At 48.2% G+C, this 18,303-nt stretch overlaps 1 protein-coding gene across 1 annotated transcript in view; it reads left to right on the forward strand.

The window, feature by feature from the left end:
• Nucleotides 1-18,303, forward strand: part of NLRC5 (NLR family CARD domain containing 5) — a 30,472-nt gene that overhangs the window by 10,385 nt on the left and 1,784 nt on the right. Inside the window, 30 exon segments of the mRNA XM_030956146.1 lie at nucleotides 434-499; nucleotides 1,571-1,648; nucleotides 2,047-2,130; nucleotides 2,324-2,407; nucleotides 3,339-3,428; nucleotides 3,556-3,603; nucleotides 4,049-4,117; nucleotides 4,747-4,830; nucleotides 5,553-5,636; nucleotides 6,361-6,450; nucleotides 6,545-6,607; nucleotides 7,165-7,248; nucleotides 7,851-7,934; nucleotides 8,955-9,044; nucleotides 9,941-10,006; nucleotides 10,494-10,577; nucleotides 10,651-10,734; nucleotides 11,225-11,311; nucleotides 11,743-11,823; nucleotides 12,315-12,395; nucleotides 12,748-12,831; nucleotides 13,072-13,155; nucleotides 13,658-13,741; nucleotides 13,833-13,916; nucleotides 14,567-14,650; nucleotides 15,075-15,158; nucleotides 15,982-16,065; nucleotides 16,727-16,810; nucleotides 17,576-17,659; nucleotides 17,759-17,842. Of these exon segments, the coding sequence (XP_030812006.1) occupies nucleotides 434-499; nucleotides 1,571-1,648; nucleotides 2,047-2,130; nucleotides 2,324-2,407; nucleotides 3,339-3,428; nucleotides 3,556-3,603; nucleotides 4,049-4,117; nucleotides 4,747-4,830; nucleotides 5,553-5,636; nucleotides 6,361-6,450; nucleotides 6,545-6,607; nucleotides 7,165-7,248; nucleotides 7,851-7,934; nucleotides 8,955-9,044; nucleotides 9,941-10,006; nucleotides 10,494-10,577; nucleotides 10,651-10,734; nucleotides 11,225-11,311; nucleotides 11,743-11,823; nucleotides 12,315-12,395; nucleotides 12,748-12,831; nucleotides 13,072-13,155; nucleotides 13,658-13,741; nucleotides 13,833-13,916; nucleotides 14,567-14,650; nucleotides 15,075-15,158; nucleotides 15,982-16,065; nucleotides 16,727-16,810; nucleotides 17,576-17,659; nucleotides 17,759-17,842 (2,421 nt within the window).

Here is an 18,303-nt window from a genome sequence, read left to right on the forward strand (position 1 = left end):
AGGCCATCAGCCATAATTTTGGTGGTTGTAAAACTGGCTGTTCTTTCATGCATGGGGTGTTTTAGAATGCTTCCCTGCTCTCTCTGCCTTGGGAAGTTTTGGAGACAGGATCTCTGCAGAGTGTGAGAGCTGGTGACACCTCCTGGAGCAGCGCTGGAAGTTCTTTCTCCTCTATTGCTTTCACTTGAAAACACACTCTAGTACAGCAATTTTGTCTGTGCTTTGTCTAGTGATTCAGAGAAACTGGATCATCAGGTACTGCAGAATTTGATCCAACCAGAGTTTAAAACTGATGGGGATTATTTTATCTTGCTTTGGGAGTGTTTTAAGCACAAGTGATTGGTGTCACCAGAGTTTTGCAGAACAAAACCAAACAAGAAGTCCTGTAAATAACCAAACCATGACATTGATTGATTACTTCTCTTCCTCACAGCCTTTCTCGTGATACTGCAGTCCTGAGGTTCAGAGAAGACAGGGAGTTTGCTTCCCTTCCTCCTAGGTAGGCTGTGTGTGCACAAATGGTGTTATCTCAGCATCCTGTTTGCTTCTGGCATCCTGTGTAGGTACCAAGGGTAACACTCCACTCCACAGCAGTTCCTGCCTCCCACCCCACCCCCAAATCTAAATGTGGAGCTGTCTCCTGGCTTTCTCAGCCATTTGAAAAGTTGTCACTGCCTTCTGTAGTGTTTTCTGCCTCTAGAGCACGTTCCATCCCACAGCATCCTGAGCAGAGCAGGCTGTTTAATGACACCCATGCAATCTGACAATTGTGAGGGTAAAAAAACAAGATAATGCCACACCAAATTCTGAAAAGATTCACAGATCTCTGCAGTTCAGAACACTATGCATTCTGGATCATGGTACTCCTAAATTGTGATGTTTGGAGTTTAATTTTTTCCCCTCAGAAAATTGTGGTTAAAACAGCTCAACCCAAAGGTTTTGATCAAGAAATGGTTTCCTGTTGCTCCTGGAACTTCAGGTTCACTATACCCTTGTTCTCTGTGGACTGTAAAATAGCATTTTCTTACAGTAAAATAGCATTTCCCATGGAATTCCACCTCTTAGCCAGAGAGAAACAGCAGCACCTTTGCAGGCCCAGCCCGGTGGTTGTGCTTGAGAAAGAGTGACAGGCAGAGACAGGCAATCTGTGGGCTCCTTTAAGGCACCAGGTGGCATTTCAGACTCAGATATTTTAGGTCTTGCATGTTCCATTTAGTCATGAATAGTCAGATTTAGTTATAGTTTCACTGTTTATAATTGCAGCTTTTAGTTACAGTTTAGTTAGTCATAGACAGTTCCATTTAATTATGAATAGTCAGATTTTTGTACAGGCTCTTCACAAAACTGTTTTAGGCAAAAGCTAAATTCAGCGAAAGCTGAATTCTCCATCAAACTTAGATAGAAATATCTATTTTCCCTTCTCTCCAGTTGCCTGCATGCTCAGATATTTGGGTAGAAAAGGAGAGTTTGCAATTGGCACAATACAGGCTGGAGCCAGGGCGGCCCCAGGGATCTGCCAAACTGCTAAAGCAAAAGAGTTTCACCTCTGTCTGCTTTTGTGCTCACTTAGGGAACAGCCTGTGTTCTCTACTGATAACCAACAACATGGGGAGGAAAACCAGACACCAACCACCACCCAAAAAATCAGGTACCCTGGCCAATTTTCATTGTGTTCCCTGCATGTCCCATCTCTGGGTCCTGTTTCCAGTGTAACCTGCATCTCTAGGAGGAGAATCACAAGAGATCTGGGGATCTCCAGCTGCCAGGGGAGCTGCAGGGTCTGCCCAGGCTGGGGGGAATGCTGGAGCCCCTGGCAAGGGGCTGGGACCTGGTGCCCACCCTGTGCCTTCCCAAGGACACAGGACCTGCAGTGCCAGGCAGGGGTGGCATCCCCTGGAGACCCTGTGGGAGCTGCTGAGCATCAAAGCATTTTTAAATTTCATTATTATCTCTTCACTGATTCTCTAATTTTCAGAGGAGTGAGTTTTACAACCTTTATTTGAATTCCTGCAGACCTGGATCGTTGATTTCTTTTTTTTCCCCTAGACTGACAGACTGTGATCTTCAAGGCAGTGACCTGAAGAATGTGTGTGCAGTCCTGAAGGAATGTGGCCACATCTCTGAGCTGGAGTGAGTCCTCCTTAGCTCCCCTGGTGTTTACCTGCAGTTATTTGGGATGCTGAGAAAATGCCCCTTGGTGTTGTAGAGGGTGGTGTGGAGGCACAGCCTGGTGGAAGGTGTGGCTGTGCATGCAGATAACAGAGCTGATGGTGCCTATGGGTGTTTTTACTGTGAAAATTAAATGCCTTTCTTTAAATCCTAGCCTATCTGGGAATTTTCTGGGAGATGAGGGACTTCTGCAGCTGTTTCAGTGCCTCCCAAAACTGAAAATGTTACGTTCTCTCAAGTGAGTAGCTCCTGGTTTTTTCCTTATGCATGAACTGGGTTTTTTTTGTGGAAGCACATTTGGGAAGGGCCCCTCACAATCAGGGCAGGATATTCCGTGTTGGGCAGATGCACTGTGCTGCTGCTCTGTGCCACCTCCAGCCCAGAGCAGGTTGAGTCCATTTGAAGCTTGGCTGAGATCAGTGCCCGAGAGCCTCTGTGCTCTCTCCTCCATGAAGGGGACAGGTGGTTTTATGTCAGGTGTGGTACCTGAAACTGCCTGAGGTCTTCAGCAACTCACTGAACTTTTCCTCACAGGGAGGGAGAGCAGCCCTTCCTCTCCTGAGGGGAATAGGAAGGCAGGGAAGTGCTGGGGAGACCCAGCTTCAGTGGTGGCGTCTGAATTCACCTGCAGTGCTGGCTGGTGTTTGTTTATCTGGGCATTTCACCTGCACTCCCACTGCAAGTGCTCTGGGCTGTGGCTGAAGGAGAATGGCACCATTCTGCACTGGTGAAAGAAAAATTTATTGTTCCTGTTTGGTTAATTGAACTTGTCTCAAGCCAAGGCTGTTCCAGTTACAGACAATCTCACTAGAACCAGTTGCCCTGAGAGAATGTGAATTCTGTCTTCGGAGATGATAAAAACCCAGCTGTTCAGTGTCCTGAGCTGTCTCTCCATGCTGACCCTCCTGAGCAGGAGAGTTTCACCAGATCAGCTCTAGGGACCCATTCCAGCTTTGGCTATTCTGTGATTCTCTGAACACCGAAAGTGAGGGATGAATTTAGAATATATGGGAGGGAGTTGTGCCTGCAGAGCTGCAGCAGGAGACACAGGCAGAGGGTGGCACAGCAGCAGCGTGGCAGTGCTGCACAAGGATCTGTGCAGCAGATGTGCTGTGGGTTTATTTTTTATCAGTTTTGCTTGCAGCAGCTGGTTTTATCTTTCCCTGCAGGTTTAACAACAACAGGATCTCCCTTAGCTCTGTGTTTTTCTTAGCTCAGTCATTAACTACACTGGAACACATTAAAACAATGAGCCTCAGGTATGGCCAGGAGTGCTTTTTATATTCTTTTGCTATTTAAAACCCCAAGCTGTGGGTTTTGAGGAATGACACAGGAGCTTGTGTTGTCAAACTCCATGCTGATGATGTTCTTCTTTTCTGGTTACAGCTTAGGACACCCCCAGGTGGTTCATTTGACCTTTTGGGAAAGACTCAGGTAAAATCATACCCACCCACATAAGTCGTTTAAACTCCTTGTGGAGTTCTGAGCAGCAGGTGACACGTGGCTCCCTGAGGTGTTTGCCTCAATGAAGAGCCAAACTCCAGCCAGGCTGGGGAAGCCCAGGGAGCTGTTTCATGGCTGATGGGGGCATGGAGCAGGCAGCAGCACCCACTGCTGAGACAGGCTGCAGTCACCTCCCTGCTGGCCAGCACACAGCACAGCCCCAAGGGCTGAGGGGCTGCACAACTCTCTGGAGGCCGGAAAAGGGCCAGTAAAGCTCTTTTCCTTCTGGGGATGGGCTGAACCTCATTCTGGCACGTGGTGGGGGAAGGCAGGTTGGAACAGGAGGCCACTGCCACCACCTCAGCCCCTTCATGGGGAGCTGGCTATGGGGGCAGAACAGCAGCACAGCTCCTGGGCTAAACTGCTCCTTCCCCAGCAGTGCCAGCAGATGGACAAGTGGCTCCCTGGCACGGCCCAAGCAGGAGGCAAAAGGACAAAGCTTCAGGTATGGCAGCCTGAATTCCCTTTCCACCAGGGCTGGGGGGAGAGGTGATTCTGGGGGTCTGTAGGGCAGTGTGCTGTGTGGGACAGACCCATCCCTCCAGCTGGGTCTCCTCAGAGAGGAAAATAAATAGTAATAATAGCATCTTTGGCTTGGTTTGAGGGGATTGTCTTGCTTTCCAGCAGAGGAAGCTCCTACCCATAAATAATGAGACAGATCTGTGTGAGTGCTACATTCATCCCATGCAGACCTGCCAGTTTGTCACCCAAAAAGGCTTCTAGGATTTCCTTCCTGGAGAAGGACAGAGGAGGCACCAATTCCAGCCTTTCTCTGGGAGAGCCCAGACAGTGCTGAGCAGGGAGAGACGCTCTCCAATCTCCTGAGACAGCTGAGTCACCAATGATGTGGCTCCAGGGAGACAACACCCAAAGTTTTGATAGCTCAGGGCTGATGAAGTCATCTGCTTGTCCCAGGTTTTGATTTCTTAGTCCCAGACCAAACTAGCAAAATCCATGTAGAGGAAGTGAGAGGGTCACCATGGGCCTTGTCCTGGGCTGTGAGGCTCTGGGGTATGCAGGGACCGGTGGCATCCTGTGGGCATGTCCAGCTCCTGAGAGCTTTGTTTGCTTCAGTCTCAGGGACTGCAGAGTGGGTCTGGAGGACGTGACCAGGCTGTGCCAGACACTGGCTCAATGTCCCCAGCTGACAGAAATCCAGTAAGTCAGCCTGTCTGTCTGTCTGTCTCCCCAGCCCCAGATTTGCTGTTCAAACCCCAGATTTGATGTTCAGGGTGGCAGCTGGTGTACACCAGCTCTCCTCTCACCACATCCTCACCCAGATACTTGGCTAAACCCAAACTTTCTACTGTCCTGTTCAAAGAGAACTTGGCCTCTCCTGAGGCTGCCACATCAGTGTGTAAAGGCCCCAGAACATGTGTGTGTTCTCATGATCTTCCTCAATCCTGTGTCTAGAAACAATTGTCATCTATTCCTTGAGACCTCAGCTTGTAGCACAGCCAGAGCAAGAGCTCCTGCCCACCAAGCCATGAGCTCTGCTCCTCAAGGGCTGGTCACTCCAGGCAGGAGCTTAGCACCAAGAAAATTGGAATGCTGCTCAGAACAAAAACTCAGTAATAGCAAATAAAAATAACCTAATTCCCCTCTTGCCTGCATGAAAGACATCAGTAGCATAATTTTGTAAGTGTACAGTAATGGAAAAGTAAGACTCCTAAAACTGGAATGTTGATTGGCTGTAGGATGTAAAGAAACACAGAGATCAGGCTGTAAGGATTAAATTTTGCCCAATTTTCATGGTATTTCTGGACATGTCCTTTCTCAGAATTTGCCCGTTTGTGTGTGCTTGTCCATGTAAATGTTACAGAAGTAATTAGGAATTGAAACAATTTCTCCTGGGTTTTGTTTCCTTCCATGTTTTACAGTCTGTCTGGAAATTCATTGAGTGACCAGAGCATTGAGACATTACTGAGCTTTCTGCCATCCCTCTGTCATCTGACACTACTGAGGTAATGGTTGGGGTCCTGCTTTCAAACATTGGTTTGGAAACTGTTAACAGCACAGCAGATCTTAGGAGCATTAATCAGCAATTGTAAACTAACAAGCAAGGCAAAGAAAATGCAGAAATGCTTTCACACCCATTCCTTTCTTATTTCCAGAAGTAAAGCAGCACTTTAATGATATTTAGCAGAGGGCAATTCAGAATCACAGAATAATGAGGTTGGAAGAGACTTCTAAGGTCATCGAGTCCAACCTTTGCCCTAACACCTCAACTAGACTATAGCACCATGTCCAGGTGCCATGTGCCATGTCCAGGCTTTTTTCAAACATTTTTTCAGGCTGGAATTCAGGCCAGGGACGCCCTGTCAGGGGATAGGGCACTCCTCTGTGTGCACTAAGAGCCCAGGAGGAGCCTGGCCATGTTTTACAAGGTGCTGTAGCATGGAGGAGCTGCAGGGTCTCGTGAGAGTGAGTTTGCCCAGTCAGGAGTTGCTTCCATCAGTGTGAGCCCTTGGTCTGTGCTCCCTTTTTAGTCAAAGGGCACTAAAGGAGACTCTCCTTTAGGTAAAGGAGCACTGAGTGCCAATGCTCCAAACTTTAGGTCCTTGCTTCCTCATCCTCAGTTAAATCTTTTGTGTCTCAAAACAAACAATGGGGAAATTGGGCTGTGTGTATGGGAGCCTCTCTTCTTAGGAGCTGATTTCTGTGTTTTTTCTTTCCCTTCCCTTACAGTATTAGGAAAAACTCCTTTTCCCCACGTTGTGCTGTTCTACTCCTCAGCTCCATCAACCTCTGTGAGCGGGTCAGAGTGGTGGAAGTCAGGTGAGGCACCCAGACTCTGGAGCCCCGCAGGGCCTACAAAGCCTGTCATCTTTGGGGATCAGTGCTGAAGGACTGTCCTTTGTGTCTGCTTCAGGTCGAGTGAAAATGCCTTCCTGCATTTAGGAGCGAGCATGCAGAGCCAAAGGACATCCTGCAGGTACTGGCACAGAGCACTTGTGGGCATTCTCTGTGGGTGGGTTTGAAGCACCAGTGCAGGGAGGAGCCAGATTCCCTCTTGTATTGAGAATTCATGGGCTGGTGGCCAAGGAGCTCAGGCCCCTAAGCTTTAGGGCTCAATTAATCTGCTTAAGTGCAATCCAGAACCATTTGGATGCGCTGAGATGGCAGAGGCCAGTGCTTTTCTTTTCCTCCTTTTTTCTTTATGATCATCTTGGGTTGCACCAAATTCTGCTCCATGAACAGCTGAATTGAGCCCTCATCAGTGCATTTTCCAAATGTGTGCCTCAGATTCTGGGGGATAACCTCCACGTGCCCATCTGTGTGATGTGAGATGTGTCTGCAGCCCTCTGGGAGGGATGGCCCTGGAGTGCCCCTGCACAGGAGCCTGTGAAGTGTCTCTGTCCCAGCACCAAGGAAATGGCAAAAAATGTGAATGCTGCACAGAGACTGTGCAGAGGTGCAGGTGGGCAGTGCTCAGTGCTCAGGCTGAGCTGGTTGCTGGCCATGCTTTCACTCTCCTGCTGTCTCCCACAGGCTGACAGGCTGTGCCATTGGGGAAGGGCAGGTGGAGGAGCTCTGCAGCATCCTGGAGCAGCACGGCTGGCTGGCAGAAGTAGAGTAAGTGGGGCTCGGGGTGTTACCATGATCTTGAGCAGAGAGACAGGGGGAGAGCTGTGTTTGTGGGGTTCAGCATTGCCTGGAGTTTCCCAGCCTGTCTGCAGGGGTATGTGTGCTCATTCAGGGTGCTGAGAAACACAATCAGTGGGAAATTATACAGGTCCTTTTGAGCTGATGGGACAGCTGCTTTGGGATTTTCACTCCTTTACTGTTTGGAGACATTTGTTGCTTCACTTGAGCTCTTCATTTGAGCTTGCTCTGCAGCTTATGCATGAGGTAATTTCATAAGGCAGTGCTTTGTTTTAAGCAGACCTTTTTTGGCTAAGCTAGGATTTAAGTGCAGGAAATTAGAGTTTTTTCTTCAAAGCTTCTCAGAGGACCATTGCTGTTTAAAAAAATATAGAATACTTTTTTTTTTTAAAGGCTCTTTAAAGGCCATCTAGTCTAACTCCCTGTCATGAGCAGGGACATCTTCAGCTAGATCAGGTTTCTCAGAACCCTGTCCAACCAAGCCTTGAATATCCAGGCATGGGGAAACCCCCACCTCTTGGGGCAACCTGTTTCAAAGTTTTGGCTGGCCACATTGTTCTTCTGCCTTTCAGTCTCTCCAGGAATCAGCTGGGGGATGAAGGCCTGAGGTGCCTCTTGGACCACTTGCATCGAGTGCCTGGTACCTGTTCCCTCAAGTAAGAGAGCACACAGTGAATCCAAGGAGCAGGAGGGTGTGGTGTGATCCTCCAGGATGCTGCTGCTTGTGCTTCTTGCCCTCTCCTGTTGGGAGCAAAGCTCAGACTGAGCTGTGAGCACAGCTCAAGGCCACCAGGCTGTAGTGACTCAGGGTCTGATCCAAAACCTGCTGAAAATAAGCAAAAGTCTTTTTATCAGTGTCAGCAGGAAATAGCAATGCCCAAAGTGGGGTGGGATTGTATTTGTAGGGACCCTTGTGGCAGGGAGGAATGATGAATCTGACTCCATGTTCTCACAAGGCTAATTTACTATCTTATGATACTATATTAGATTAAAGAATACTAAAAAATACAGAAAGAATACTTACTCAATGCTAAAAAGACACTAATGAAAACTGGTGACTCTCTCCAGAGTCCTGACACAGCCTGGCCCTGATTGGCCAAAGAGTCAAAACAACTCACACCAGAATCCAATGGAACAATCACCTGTGGGTAAACAATCTCCAAACACATTCCACATGAGCACAACACAGGAGAAGCAAATGAGACAAGAATTGTTTTCCTTTTTCTCTGAGGCTTCTCAGCTTCCCAGGAGAAAAATCCTGGGCGAAGGGATTTTTCAGAGAATGTGAGTGCCACAGGGTGGTGTGACAGAAGCTGACCCAGTCCCCAGAGCTTTCAGCTCATCCCTCTTCTGGGTGTTCTATGAGTGACTCAAGACCCAAGGTGCTGTGAGCTGAGCTGTGCCCTACCCAGCCTCTCCCCTTCCCTTTCTGCTGGGGCAGTAAATGTTCCAGCTGCTGCTGCCTCTGTAGTGCGAGAGGAAAATTGCATCTCCTGCGTCCCCCGAGTGAGCAGCCCTGTCTTGGGGGAGTTCAGTGACTGAGCAAAGCTGAAGGGGCCCAGCACCCCACAAGCTGCTCTGTCTTTGGTGCCAACTTGAGTTTTGCTTCTGTGCCTGAGGCCTGGGGACAGCCCTGACTCCTGACATGTGAAAATCCTTCCTTCCCTTCTGTGCAGTCTCAGCCATAATGGGATTTCTCAGGATGGAGTCCTACATCTCGTAAATGCCTTTGTCACATCTGGAAACACCACTGAAGTTCAAGTCAGGTGACTGCTTTTCTTCATTAATTTCTGAGTCTTCCCTGCTTGTTTTCCTCTTAATTATTGAAAGTTTGTGACCTTCAGGTAAGAATGATGAGGACCATGTTTTCAACTACCTAAACCTTTGGTTTGTGTCCATTTCAAATGGCCAAGCATAACTGCCAAGCAGAACTACCATTCCACAGGGCCAGGTTATTTTTGTGTATGGGCACAGATATTCAGCTGTACCAGCAATTATTGTCATGTATTTATTTGTTAATGAACCTCTTCAGGGCAGGAGCCAGCATTGCTCTCTAAGGTTCTCTTCGGTATGCTGAGATTTCAGAGGCAATAGAAAGCAATTTCCCATGTTCTTTTACTTGGATTTGCATTTTATCTCCTTTCCTCTTCGGCAAAAATATCCCATGGGCTCTGGGCCTGTTGCTCTGGCACAAAGTGCTTTTCTCACAGATTCCAGGCATGAGAATTCCAGGCTGTGCTGCTCATCCGTGGGGCCTTATCAGTGTTTGTGTTCATGGAGCAGCTGGTCTGTCCTGAGCCACTTTTAACCAGGGCCACTTCCATCCCTTCCTGCAGTTAGATGTGGCTGCTGCATCTTTGGGCCACTTTAAAGTCTCCTGTTATACCTCTCCCCAGAGAGGGCAGAGGAGGCAAATAAAATCAGGATAGGTCAGGATGCTTCTCCAAACCCCAGTGCTGCCTTTATGCTGATTTAGCATGAGTGAGACCTTACTGAAGCATTTCCCTGGGCTGGTTTATTTTAGGGAGGGCTGAGCTGTGCCAGGTACCTTTGTCACTGCTGTGCTGGGTTATTTTCCGGAGTTTGGTATCATTAAATTTTGAACACTGGGAAAAGTAGTAATTATCCATCTAAATCTCACACTCATGTCTTCTCTGTGCAGTTTGTGCTCCAAAGAAACTTTAATCATCAAGCTGGCAAGCAGAGATGACCCAAGAAAGATTTTGAGGTAATTTTACAGACCTTTTGTGGTGATTTCTTTGGCAAAGGGGGGGGTCCTTTTTTGAGGCGCAAGACAGACAAAACCTCTTTTTGCTCCTGGCATGGTGATATTTTGCACTAATAGCTGATACGTTTCCTTGGGCTCACGTTGTGAGAAGAGCTTTGTCACATCACAGAGGATCCCACCTCCCTTTCTCTCTGTGCTTCCCCACCATCTGTTCCTCACCTGGGCACCTGTGGCTGTTCCTGCAGTCACAGGACAGGGTCCTACAGAGAGCAGTGCCATTATAGCACACATGTTTATATCAGAATATCTCAACAGATGCTTGTGAATGTTGCCACAGTCTTTTTTTTTGGAAATCCTAAAGGTGTTTAAGGTTATTGTGCCATCCTCCTTTCTCTCTGGGGTTAGGCTGTGCTGCCTGATATTTCCAGTTCAGAAAGCCTGAACTGTTTGTGATTAATTAAGGCTGTTCTCTTTCTCATCCTTTCAGACTGGCAGAGTGCAACTTTCAGCCAGAGCACTTGGAAAAGTTGTTCTTGCTCCTGGAGAGGTGCACTGGTCTGACAGAGTACACGTGAGTTAATGGCTCTTGGTCCCATTGAGGGGTTCATTTGTCAGCTGTTCATTACACTGAGCTCTGGTTCTAGGTCCTCAAATAACAACATGACAGTCCAAGCTGCAGAAAGACTTCTGCATTCCCTGAGGAAGGATCTGGGACTGCTGAAAATCAGGTATTGTGTCACTGTGCTTTTGTAGATACTGGTGTGATCTTCTGAGATCTCCTTTCATTAAAAAAGAAGTGAGCTGTGCTTCTTCCAAAGGCAGGGAGCGCTGGCCTGAGAAACTCTGTGGCTGACTCTGTTATTGGTGTTTGGCTTTATCTCCTTGATTCTGACTGAGCCTCGTGTGGAGCTCTGGCCATAAGCTGTGCTGACCCTGCAGGCCCCTGCCAGTCTCACAGAGAAGGGTGATCATCCTGGGGGACACATTCCTGCTGCCAGAGCATCCTGCACTTTGCCTGGCTGGCAGATTCTCCCCTCTCTGCAGGAAAGCTGGGCTATTCTCCCTGCTCCCAGGCTGCCCCCTGTTTCCCATGCAGACATTCCTCTGCTAAGCCAAGCAGCCTTTCCATGGATTTGGAGTGTGGAGCACTCAGCTGGAGAGGCAGGGATGGAGCCAAGTGTGTGAATAAAGCAGAGCTGCCTGTGTTCTGCTTTGCAGCATAGAAGAGCCATGGGTGTGCAGAGAGAGAGTTGTGGACCTGCTCGAGCTGGCTCTCCAGGCCTCTGGAAGCATCACTGAGATCATGTGAGTGGCACCTCTGGTGTCTTTCAGATGTTTTCATTCAGCATGATGCTCTTAAGGGAATGAGATTGAAGCCAGCGCTGGTTCTTCTGTTTATTCACTGTCTCCAGTGCATTTGTGATCTATTTGCCCACTTGAACCAATTTTAACCCAAATTGCTGGTGGGTAGAAGTGCTTAGAAGGTTTGTGGTGTCACAACTCAGAAGGTTTAATGGGAAGGAGATGATGTCCCTGGTTGCCCCTGGGAGAAAGGCTGCCCACTTTAGGCTGGTTTTGGAGCTAGTTTAAACATTACAAACCTCCTCAGAGATGGGTGATTAGCTTTCATGTGCCCTGTCCCATTCAGTCCTTCTGATTTTTCCTATGGAAAATAGTATTTTCTTCCCTCGGGAGTTCACTGGTTTATGCTGTTCACTAATCTCTTAATTTTTCAGGATATGTAAAGATAAAACCCTCTTCCAATTAGTCATAAGATTCCCACACTGCCTGGAGAAGACAGAATCAGTCATCAGCAGGTGAGAAGGCAACTATTTCTCATTATTTTATGCTTGCTTTGATTTTCACTGTGGGATGAAAAATACCTTCAGAGTGTCTAAGGCTCCCTGGGTTCAGCCTCTGTGCCACACATGTGGAAGGAACCTTAAGCATGTGCATGGTCCTTCGGGCTGCCCTCCTTCACCCATGCTGGACCTAAACAAGGCTAAAAAATCCATCTGCCTTCCTGGCAGCAAGCAGGAGCACTTTGAGGACTCTTAAGAGATGCTGGCTTATGCATGAGCGTGCAGAGAGAGCAGCATCAGTGTGCTTTTCCTTTTGTGCAGCTGGAGGAAGAGGCAGCTCTTGTCCTGGGCTGTGTTTCTCTACGTGGACTGTGACAGAAATGGGACATGGCAGGGAAGCCCCAGGTGGGCTCTCTAAAGCCCTGATCTGTCCCTAATCGTGTCACCAGGTGCTGCACTGGGCTCTGCTGCTCCTCACTGAGAGCTGTGTTGTTTGTGTCCTGCAGACTGAGCCTGTACAAGCCACAAATGAAGCACTCCTTCTGCCAAAGGCTCTGTGAGAAATGTGCTCAGCTTCAGCAGCTGAGGTGAGTTACCAGGTGTGGTGAAGGATTTTTAGGGAGGGGAGCAGCTTGTCCTGGTGAGTGCAGCACTCTGAACACTCAGCAGGGCATGGGAGAGGCCAGTGCAGGGGCCCAGTTCCTGACTTTGGGTCTCCTTCTTGGAGTGCTTGAATGGAAAATAGGAAACACCCATAGACCTGGTGGCTGCTGGGGTATCCTTTGAAATCCCCTCAGTCTCCCAGTGCCCAGAGAAGCTACACTCCCCTACCATGGCTGGAGCTCCTGTGGGACCCTGCCTGGTGTCAGGGTTGTGTCCCTCCTGTGGGCTCAGCACAGACCTTCTGCCAGCCCCAGACCTGTTGTTCCCTCCCTGCAGATGGTCCCACATGGAACTCCAGGAGGATGAAGCAGAAATGCTGGTCAGGATTTTGCTGCCCCTTCCAGAGCTGAAGATGTTTGGGTATGTGTGACCTTGGGTTTGCATGTCAAGCTGGGACCTTTTCCACATTTTTATTGTTTGTTCAATCCTCTGCCTCAGGCCAGTCCTCTTAGCCCTGCAGAGAAGGGAAATCTCTCCAACCTTGCTGGTCCCTGATGTCTGGGCTGCCTGGGGTTTGGGATGGGGCAGTTTGCCTGTCAGTGGAGTAAACCCTGCCTCAGTGTGCTGAGACCTCCTCATCTGGTCCTTGCTGTTTTTCAGGCTGACCTCCAGCAGTGTTGCACCAGCTGGAATTGATTATTTGATCTCAGGCTTGCAGAATTGCCAGGCCATTGAAGAGCTCAAGTGAGTGAGTGTGTTGTTACCAGGCTGACCAGGGGCTGCCAGAACTTTCTAGACGCTTCAGTTAACCTGCAGCCTCCCTTCTGCATGTACTGTGGACAGATGTATTTTCCTGATGGCTTCTGATAGGGAAGAAGCAACAATTATTTTATATTTGCAATGAGCAGTGAGTGAGACAGACAGAGATCAGTACTCTGTGGCAGGGAATTCCAGTGGAGAATCAAATGTTCTGGCAGTGGTTTTTTTGCATGGATCTTGTTGTCCTGCGGTCACAGAGGCACCTTGCTCCATGAGGGGCTGGGCTCTTGCTCTAGAGCTTTGGTGTTCTGTTGGTATTTTATCAGAATCCAAACAAGTCCATTAGAATTGCATTAAAGAGCAAAACTGAAGTTATTCCTAGGGATTAGAATACACTCCCCCATCTCTCCCATCTTGTTCTGCTCCCCTCTGTGCTGAGCGCTCACACCACTGTCCCTGGGGAGTTGATTGTTATTTCATCCTCCAGCCTGGGCTACATGAAACTCAGCAGTGCTGCCATCCCTGAGCTTGTGCTGGGGCTTTGTGAGATGCCATCCCTGAGAAGGTTGATGTAAGTATGGTTTGTGCAGCTCACCTCTGGCCTGGGATGCTCAATAGCAGCAGCAGCTAAATCTCCATTTTCCTGGGCATGTTGTTTCCAGCTTGAACCACAACAGCATTGGTGATGAAGGCTGCTCCAGACTTGCAGAAGCCTTGAGGAAAATGCACAGCCTGGAGGAAATCAAGTGAGTTTCTCCTTTCTTGCAGAGAGGTGACCACCAGTGCCAGCCCTTGGAGAGAACCAGGTGTGCTTGTACACAGCGTTGTTACAAAGCAGGGAGGTTGCAAAGTGCTCGTGTATGAGGTACCTTGGACTAGAGGAAATCAGAAGAGGAAACTTTGGTCTTACCCCACTCAGTCATGTAGAAAATGGATTTAACAGAATTCAAATCTTCCCTGGGAGCCAGAATAGGACTAGAGTCTCCCTTCTGTCCTGGGAGAGCCTCAGACCCAGAATTTGCCTGAAAAGATCTGTACTGGAGCCAACCCCAAGTTTGATCTCCTTTCTTCCCCTCTCTCCTGCCAGATGCTGTCCATTCTCTGCTGTAGCAATTTGTAAAATAATAACCACCTGTCTTCATCCTGTCTTGGTATTCTGGCTGAAGTAATTTCCCACCTGTCAACAGGATCCAGTGATTTTAATTGTTCTTTGCAATTTTTTAAAATTCCTCATTAGCACCTATTAATTTTCTGTGAGATAGTTGAGATAAACAGCTCTTTGATTCTGCTGGCAAGGCCTGAGGTGTCATCCAGCAAATGGGATACATTAAATAAGATCTTGCACGTTGCCTGCTGTCTTCCTTTACAACACAGGCCTTCCATCTCTTCTTTAAAGTTTAAGCCACACCGAGATTGGAGATCCAGGCCTGATAAATCTTGCTGCTGTCCTGCTGGAAATGCAAAACCTGAAGAAAATCGAGTGAGTCCCTTTGTTCTGGTTTAGCTGTTTTGGTCATGGCCATGGCTGGTGGGGAAGCCTGTGTGGGAATCCCTGTGCAAGGCTGAGACATGGATTCAAACTGTTCCTTCTCCCAGGGAACAGAAATTAGAGCATCCAGCTCTTTGTTAGGCTCAGCTCTTGGGGGAAGCCTGGTAACTTTGAAATGGAAAACCTGGAAGTGACTTGGGGCAAGAAAAGGATTTTCCCAGTTCTGTCTGGGAGGGAAAACTGCTCCATCCCCACAGGACCTGCAGGGCCAGGAGTTACTCAGCACCTGGCAAAAGAACCTAAAAATCGCCAGACCATTTCCCAGAGACCCATCACAGCAGGCAAACAGTGAAATATCTTAACCTGGTGCATTCTGGTTCTCCTTTAGTCACTGAGAGTCTCATGTTTATTTCAGCCTTTCAGGGAACTGTCCCAGTCCTGCTGGAGGGGAGAAGCTGATGGAAGCTCTTGCCCATTGCAAGCACATCAAGGAGTTACTGTAAGTGTGTAATTTCAAATATCCTTTGGGGAAGCTGGGCAAAAATCAAGGCATAGAAACCAGATATGGCTCTGATAAAGCCAAGATCAGTTTTACCACTTGGTTCTTGTGAGAGCAGAGTAAAAACTCTGCTGCACACCACAGCAATGTGTGGTGCTGGGCGTGGAAGGTTTGGGGATTGGTTGTTGGATTGTCTTGAAGATTTCCAAGAACTGTGCAGCCTGCATTAGTGGATTAATGGATTCAAGAGCTGAATCTGCAGGTTCATAGGCAGTGTCAGGAGCTGCTCAGTGCCTGTGTTGCCCAGGATATCACCATTAATCTGGGTGGCTGCAAAAATGGAGGGAAGTGGACAGATATAGGCTTTACACAATCAGATCTATTGACGTTCTATCCCAGACCAGTTTAAAGAACATATGTGCCCTGCCATATTAAATAAATGAAATTTAAAAATAACAAATAAGGAAAAGTTACAGTTGAACTACTGGAACTGTCCTTGTAACCTTCAGACTAGGGTGTGTGTACTGAGGGCACATATGAAAAAGTGCAATTTCAGTTCAATTCCAGCTCAGGTAACTCAGTCAGGAAGTGCAGCTCAGTTTTACTTTCCTGTTTAACTTCTGCTGCAGGATTTCAAAACCTCATTGTTTCTTCCCCCCACCCTCAGAGTCCTTTGGATTGGGCCCTTTAGATCCTCTCAGCACAGTCCCAGGCACACAGGGGTGAGGAATGGGGGTCACACATCAGTGTGGGGGTGACACACAGGTGAGGAATGGGGCTCTGGGCTTCACTGCCAGCAACTTTTCACTTCTGCTTCTCCCAGGCTGTCAAGGAATGGTTTTGGAGACAGGACAGCCGTGACACTTGCCCTCTGTCTGCCTCACATGGCCGACCTGAAGGTCCTGCAGTAAGTGTCACCTCTGCCCAGGAAGGCTGGGTATCCTGGGGAGAATGGGGATTCTTGAAAGAAGGAATGGGAAAGGGCATGGGCACTGGTTGTTTAGAGTAATTTCAGTGTCCCAGGGTAGAGAAACCCTGCACAATTACTCTGCTGTAAGAGTCACATAAACTCTTGTTGCTTCATCTCTTGCAGCATTAGCTATGGAGATGAGCCAGGAAGAGAGAGTACAGTAAAATAAACCTTAAAATTGATTTGGAGTATGTTGGTTTCTGATGCCTCTGGTGGGATGTAAGCCATAAGGATGAGCATCTTTTATGGACCCTCACCTTTTTGTGCAAGCACATCTGAGTAATTTCTGTTCCCTGAAGTCAGTGTTACTGTATTTTTAAAACTTTTGTGGGAGTCTCTCCAGGATTCTAACATGTAGGACTTTCTTGTACTGTTTTATAGTAACAAAGTGAGAAATTGGTGAGCTAGAAGTGCTCCCTGGGCTCAGCTTAGAGGTATCTCTTCCAGCCTGTGTCTAAGATGTCATCAAAAGTTAACTTAGAACAGGAATCCCAGTGGTAGGACACCATCTCTGTTGGGTTCTTGGCAGGTTAAATATGAACTTCTGTTACAGTTTTATTCCAAAATAATCCTCCAATGCTTATGTTTCCTTGGTTAGCTTCCAGAACAGCAACATTGGGCAGGCAGGAGGGCTGGAGCTGGCCAGAGCCCTGGTGGTGTGTGAGCAGCTGGAAGAGATAAGGTAGGTCATGGCTGGTGCACCTGGGATGGTGCCAAAGATACCACAAGCTGGTTTGGAAGGGACCTTTGATGATCACCTGGCTCCAATCCCCCTGCCATGGGCAGGGACATTTTCTACTGGACCAGGTTTCTCCAAGCCCCATCCAGCCTGACCTTGGACAATTCCAGGGGTGGGATATCTACAGCTTCTCTGGGAAACATGTGCCAGGGCCTCACCACCCTCACAGGGAAGAATTTCTGCTTCCTAATATCCGATTTAATCCTTCCCTCAGCTTGAAGCTCTTCCCCCTTGTCCTGTCTCTCCATGCCCTTGTCAAAGGCTCTCTCCAGCTCCCTTGTAGTCCCTTAAGGTGTTGGAAGGTCTTCCCATTCTCCCTTACTGTCATTTCCTCTCAAGTCACACCAGTCATTAACTCCAGTTTTTGAGGTTCTTTTTTATTTCCAGTTTCACATGCAACACATGATGTGCTGCAGATCTGTGCTTCTTTGGCGCAGGTATAACCCCAAATTTCTGTCTGCAGGCAGTTCCCTGCTGCAAGGACTGAGGTTGTGAGTTAGAGCAGGGCTGCCACTCCCATTGCACCAAGCAGTGAACTGAAGTTGCTATTTACCAATCTGGCCCATCCCTGCTGTCTGCAGAGCCCTCACTTAGTCCGGGTAGTAGTTATTAACTTGCTAGTTCACACGCTTATGTTTTCATGGTGGCTTTTCTCTGACTGTACCTGCTTTTGCTGCCCCACTCAAAGCTTTCCCATCCCTTTTACAGTTTATCAGAAAACAACCTTGGGGAGCAGAGCATCCATGCCCTGTCCAAGGGGCTGCCGTGCTTCAGACGCCTCCGGAAGATCGAGTGAGTGCCGGGGCCCCGGGGCAGGACGTGGGCTGTGCTCCCCTCAGCTCTGACACCAGCACCCCATGCCCTCTGTTTGCTCTCTCCCTGCTGCTGCAGCTTGAAATTCTGTGGCGTCACCGATGGTGCTTCAAAGTCCCTCTCTCTGGGCTTCCAGCAGTGCCCGTCCATGGAGGAGATAACGTGAGTGTGGGGAGGGGTGGGGAGGCACTTCAGCACTCACAGGTCACTCTCATTTTAGCGCCGGCTCCTGTTTGGAGATGCAGGGTACTGTCACAGACATCTCTTTGTGAAAAATCTTTTCTTTGGGATTTTCCCTTCTGAGGAGCTGTGGCCTGGGAGACAGATGTAAACAATTGTTATCTGCTGCTGCGGAATGCAACAGGTCCGTCTGGACTGGCCCATCTTGGGTGTTTATAGTTAGTGGCCAATCCAGGACTGAGCTCTCTCGGGCAGAGTCCGGGAGAGCTGCCTTTATTATCACTCTTTCTTTTCTAGTCTGTTCTTAGTGTAGCTAGCTTCTGGAAATCTTTCCATCTTTTTTCTTTTAGTATAGTTATAATGTAATATATATATATATCATAAAATAATAAATCAAGCCTTCTGATCATGGAGTCAATGCTCTTGTCTCTCACCTCACCTGA

Source organism: Camarhynchus parvulus, chromosome 11 (genome assembly GCF_901933205.1).
Source record: "Camarhynchus parvulus chromosome 11, STF_HiC, whole genome shotgun sequence".
NCBI lineage: Eukaryota > Metazoa > Chordata > Aves > Passeriformes > Thraupidae > Camarhynchus > Camarhynchus parvulus.